At 32.1% G+C, this 6,386-nt stretch overlaps 1 protein-coding gene across 1 annotated transcript; it reads right to left on the reverse strand.

Moving 5' to 3' along the window:
- Positions 1 to 2,569: 2,569 nt before the first annotated feature.
- On the reverse strand, positions 2,570 to 6,046 carry LOC112762738 (uncharacterized). The gene is made up of 3 exons (XM_025808589.1): positions 4,385 to 6,046; positions 4,177 to 4,252; positions 2,570 to 2,844 (listed from the first exon to the last, which is right to left on the reverse strand). Exons 1-3 carry the CDS (start codon positions 6,044 to 6,046, stop codon positions 2,570 to 2,572), a joined length of 2,013 nt encoding a protein of 670 aa, XP_025664374.1.
- Positions 6,047 to 6,386: the final 340 nt, after the last annotated feature.

Consider the following 6,386-nt stretch of genomic DNA (forward strand, 5'->3'; position numbering starts at 1 on the left):
GTTTGGGCTTCGCTTCCTTATTAACTATATGTAAGTGGCGACGAAGCAACAGAACCCTTTTTTTCATGACTTTAATGTTAATTTTTTAATTTATTTGTGGGTAATATATATATAGATTATAATTATAAATTATACTATTTTAAATTAAATGACTTATATAATAGTGATTTTATTATTGTTATAAATATTAAATTGAATAAATTATAATTATTTTTTATTTGGAGTTAAATAAGAATAAAATCAGATATTATGAATTTTAGATATATTATCTTTTAAACTTTAGATATTATTTTTAGAGCAATGCTAGGGGGCCAGCAATATTTGTGATTGGTAGCCATCAATGATGATTTGATGGTGTGAGATTTCATCCAATGGCTCACCTTTCTCTGCTGGTTACATGCTGGCCAAAATGCAATAAAATTGCTGGCCCTCTAGACTTTTCCTTATTTTTATTTGGGTTTTAAGGTTTATTGAGTGACATACTCAAATATAAATAGTGATTTTAGGGTTTTGATCTCCTATACACCAAAGCTGTCTTTGTCGCCCTTTCCCTATTACAAGTGTCACAATTCAGTCCTATTAGGATACAGAAGGTTTTGGTTGAAGAAGATCGAAAGAACCACAAGATTCAAACTCTTTCAACCGTGATTCATGTTTATAAATTCAAATACGTTTCCGCATTCAAGTTTTTATTTCTTAATGATTTAACATAGATAATCTTTGGGTTAAGGAATTCTGAAAAAATTCTAACAAGTCATTAAATTCAGTAAGAAATTATAAATTTATTTTATTTAAATTTGAACCTTAATTTGAGTTTGTGAACAATTTCACTATAAATATAATATATGATAAGACTCAATAATATCGTTTAATTTATGTAGTCGATCTTAAATAATAGAATAATATTTTGTTGTTTTTTCAATTGTTTTTGTTGTTGTTCTTTCTATATGTATCTTTAGTCAATATATGAGATAATGTTTCCATCAATCTTTAAAAGATCACATATAAATCAATTTAGTCTTTGAAAAGTTTAACAATTCAATTTTATTCCAAAAGATATTAATATAAATTAAATTAGACTTTCTAATAATTTTTTGCTGATATATCACCCTTGACTAGGGGTGTTCATGGATCGGATCTGATCCGCATATCCGTGGTGTTTATTCGAATCTAATTCGAAAATTGCGGATCCGCACACTAATCGAATTGAATTGTAGATTTTGTATTGGTATCCGCATATCCGCAAAAATAAAGAAGTAAATAAGTAAACATTATTTTTATATTTTATTTCAACTAATAATGATCATATATGTTGTATTATTTTAATTTATTATTTAAGAAAAGTATATTTAATATTATTTTAAGAGTAAACATATTTAAAAAAATAGAAAAAATAAATTTTATTAATATTTTTTTAATAAAAATAAATTTTTAAAAATATTTTTGTATTTTGCGAATATATTCGATCTTATTCGCAAATCGGATCGAATCTAAATTTAAAAATCGCAGATATCGAATCTGATCCAATTCGCGTTCACCTCTGCCTATGACCCAACTTGTTGTGCGACAAATTTTATCTCGCAGCTCAGCAATTATCATTGACATGCCAAAAAACTAACTAAACATGAATATCGTTTTAATTTGAGAGACAAATTGATTTGTGGAATTTTTCAGAATTAAATGGACTTATGCGTATTCTTTTCGAGACCATGTTATACATTAACTTGTTAATATATTTAAGTGTACTTGAAGATAATTTAAACATACATCAGAAAGTGACAGTGACATGTAAAAAATAAAATAAAACAGGGGAGTAAAATAATTATTAATAATTACCTAAATGCATGACAAAAGTCCAGTGTTTAAGAGAATCAGTGGTGTGGCAGTCAGGCAGTCAGGCAGTCATCACCTTCATGCAACTTGGCTTCATGAATTCTTTCATTAATATTTTGAACATGGTGGAGTTGCATTGTGAAGAGGTCAAAGAACTTTACACCTGGCACTTGGACAGGAATCTCACTACTGTTTTACCGGTAAATGCCATGTCTCAAGAAAGGAAGCAACTTAATTAAGCAAGTTAATTAGGATAACAAAGAGGTGTAGGACTATATACACAGATATATACGAATAATATCAGGAGATAATAACATAAAATTATTTTATTTAATTTAATATCTATAATTTTATAAATATAATATTTATTATTATATCTAAAATTATTTATTTATTTTTAATAATTATTAAATACAAAATAAAAAATAAAAAAAATATTTATTCCTGTGACTATTATATTAGAGAGAGCGCGCGCGCCACAATCATTGCCATCTCAATTATTAAATGGGTTATAATAGGTAACTAATGACTTTCTTGAACAACATGAATAATGGGTCTTAAAACTAGCCCAATTCAACTAAAACACACTACACCCTAATTTTGCCACCAAATTTCAATTTTAACCATTCTAATTTTTTATAATCCTAATCATCTACCTCCTTTTTGACCTAACAGTCAAAGCGTTTTCCTTTATCTCTAAAATTGATCGAGGAGTGCACTCACCACCGGAGCTCTATTACCAACCCCCACCAAGCCTGTTGCAACGTGAGCAGCCACCGGAGCCGAACAGCTTCTCGCCACCAGCTTCCATCCATCCATCCGGTCTCTCCGCTGCTGCCATCATTCGGAGCGCCTCCCTAGTGTAGCCGTCGAGCGTCTGTCGCGAGAATCCCGTCGTCATTCCCTGGTCGTCGCACATCCGCCACCCTGCGTCGCACGCAGTCGGCCCGGTCTTGTTTGCGCCGCATGTTCTTCTTCCGCCAACAACCCAGACGCCAGTGTTTAGTGTCCCTATTCGCAACCTTCAAAGGTCAGTTCAAGGCTAGCTTTTTTTTTTTTACAGATTAGATGTTCATAAAAGTCTTTAGGTGATGTTTTTTTTTGAACGGTTGTGCTGCTTGTGCTCATTGCTGAATCTGTTTGACTTTCGGAAGTGTTGATAAACATAGTGACAGGTTGATGTTGTTGAATAGCCTATTTTTTCGTATTGTTTTCTAATGGTTGATGAATTCAAATATGTTCTGTCCCTGGGTAGTAGGAAGTCATCGATTGGTTTCAAGCACGTTTTTTAAATTTGTTGCAGTATGAGTTGTTTATGCATTGTAAAAGGGATGGTTATTTCACTATGTGAAAGGATGGTTGAAATTTTTAACAAAAATGTGAAATTTGTTTGAATCTTGTGACCAAATTTTTGCTTCTGTTAGTTCACCTGCCTTTGTATCACATGTGAATTGTCATTCAATTTACCCATTAGGTATGCTTGATATTGAAAAAATATGGTTTAAGTGGTTTCATTTGTTTAGTTTCAGAATAATCTGCAAGCCAAATTATAATGTGGCAACACCTATCTGTATATACAATTTTTGAGCTGGGTTGGGGTTGGTTGTTAGATTTTTAATCACAGTTGAAAGTGTAATATGCTTTCTCTACACATTATTACTTGCTTATTTTGTTACCTTTTGACATTTGATGGTCACTTTTGACTGCTTCCTTTGCAGGAAGATTATTATACCTGATTTTTGGTTGTTTGCCTAATTACTCACATTACTCACTATTCTTGTTTTACTGTTGTTGAGTTCCAATTTTTTTTCCTTAGAACATGTATGGTAATATTACATGGTGCATGGATGCTTGTATTAAAGCCAACAGTATGAAATCTGTTTGAGTTTAGGGACTATTTTTTAGCATTCTTTAATTCATGTGTTTGTGTTTCATGTGATTTACTTTGAAATTCTATTCTTTTGGGATGTTTGATTATCTAAGCCACTGTGAGAGAAACATGAGAAGGCCTTTTGTGGTTTTTTTATCTCGTGACGTATTATTTCGGTTATGAATGCTATGGAAGTATAATTATAATTTCAACAAAAATTATGCGTATAAGATTATGGAATTTGGTTTGTAATATTTATTTTTGTTTTTAATAAAAAATAAAACTGTATTATGCTAATAATTCACACCTTTACGTTCAGGGACGGATCCAGAAATGTTATTGTGGGGGGCCAATAACATATATAATATTAAAAAAAATATGTAAATAAATTATAATGTAAGATGCATTACAAAAATATAACGACAGAGACTATATATTTAAAGTACAAAAAAACATGTGTACTTGTTACTAACGAAGTGGTACACGTCGATTCTTCATATCATAAAATTCGTCGATAATAGAATCGGTGTCAAATCTTTCAGCAATCTTCTTCTCAATATAAATCAAAAGACAATTAGCAAGAAATTCATCTTCCATTTTGTTTCTGAGTCTATTCTTCACAATATTCATAGCTGAAAAAGATCTCTCAGTTGTAGCAGTTGAAACAGGGAGAGTTAATACCAAGCGAATCAAACGATCAATCAAAGGATATGTTAAAGACTTTCCTGTCTTCGTTAATCCTTGACATAACTCCGAAATTGTGCACAAGTTAGTTAACTCAACATGATTAGGAACATCAAGTTCATAATGTTGAGCTTGCATTCTAATGTGAAATTTCTCTTGGTCAGTGAAGTTGCCTGGATAAAACCGTTCTACTAATTCACATACTTTGTTGACACTGAAGAGCTTATAATTTTCTCTGGGATCTAAAGTTGAACTTAAAGTAAGCAATTCCACCATATTATCATTGAATCTTCCATTAATCTCTTGCAACTGTGTATCAATTACAGCCAAAAATAAATTAACACGGTAATGATGCTCCACTGAAATTTGGTCAACAATTTTGCGAGTTCGGCCTCTTCTAGAAATATGCATTGCATTCAAATCAGGAACTTCAACTTCATGTTTCTCACAAAATAATATAACTTCTTTTATGAAAGCCTCCCAACTTGATTCTCTCATTCGTTGGATTAAAGTCTTGGTAGTAGAAACCAGAGTTAAAGCATTCAATATGTCTTGATTTTTTCGTTGCAAAGCTTGACAAAGATCATGACTAACTTCCAAAATATTTCTCATCAAATGCAAAACAAAGACAAATTCAAAGGATGTGATAGCATCATAAGCAGCACTAGCATCACCACGAGTGGAGAAATTACCTTCTTCAGTGCTTTTTTCAAGAACTTCACAAGTAGCATCAAACATGCATAGCAAGCTACGTACAGAATTCAAATGAGACCCCCATCTAGTATCTCCAGCTCTTTGCAAAGTACCAATTTGATTAAGTCCACTACCTGTCACAATTTGATCATTGGCAATTAAGTTTGCAACATTATTTGCTTGAGCAACCCTTAACTGATCATGACGTTTAGGAGAAACAGTCACAACATTCACAATTAGGGTAAGTTTTGAAAAGAATTGATGAACATAACAAACTTCTTTGGCTGCAGAAACAAGTGCTAATTGTAATCGATGAGCAAGACAATGAATGTAATAAGCAAAAGGGCAATCTTTCAAAAATAGAGCTTGCAATCCATTCCATTCACCACGCATATTACTAGCTCCATCATACCCTTGTCCCCTAAGATTTTGAACATCAAGATTATGACGAGAAAGAACTGATGAAATTTCTGTTTTCAATGTCAAAGAACACGTATCAGAAACATGTATAAGATCAAAAAATCTTTCTTGAACACAACCGTGCTTGTCTACAAATCTCAAAACCACAGCCATTTGTTCTCGCTTTGACTCGTCTCTTGCTTCATCAATAATTATACAAAATTTAGAATCACCAATTTCTTCTCGAATTGTTGCACGCACTTTTCTAGCAAAGATATGCAATATATCTTTTTGAACACCGGAAGATATATATTGAGCATTTCCAGGAGCATTTTCAAGGACAACATTATTAACATTCTGATTACATGAAGCTAAAAGCTTAATTAACTCAATAAAATTTCCCCTATTCAAAGATCCAGGACTTTCATCGTCGCCTCTAAATGCACATGCTTGAAATGCAAGCCATCGAATAGCATTAATAGATGTCTTCAACCTTAATCGGTTATTTGCAATAGTTTCATCACTATGCCTATCAAGAACTTTGTCTATATGCTTAGAATGAGCCATTAAATCATCACAAGATTTCACACATAAATTATGAGGAGAATTAGGAATAGAACCCTCGTGACATACAAATGCACAATTCACTCCATTGTTTACTTTCTTCCAATTACTAAATCCTAACTCTGAAAATGCATTTTTCCATCATTGCGAGCACCATAATGTTTACTAAACAAGTAGCAAGGCAAACAATAAGCAGCATCTTTTTTTGGTGAATATTCTAACCAACTTGGAAATTTCTTAAACCAAGAAGATTGAAAATATCGACGGTGATTGTTATTACCAGAAGCTGGATAGCTAATATTTGTTGGTTGGTATGGCCCAGCTATTATGTATGCTCTACGAA

This window comes from Arachis hypogaea, chromosome 17 (assembly GCF_003086295.3).
Source record: "Arachis hypogaea cultivar Tifrunner chromosome 17, arahy.Tifrunner.gnm2.J5K5, whole genome shotgun sequence".
Lineage (NCBI taxonomy): Eukaryota > Viridiplantae > Streptophyta > Magnoliopsida > Fabales > Fabaceae > Arachis > Arachis hypogaea.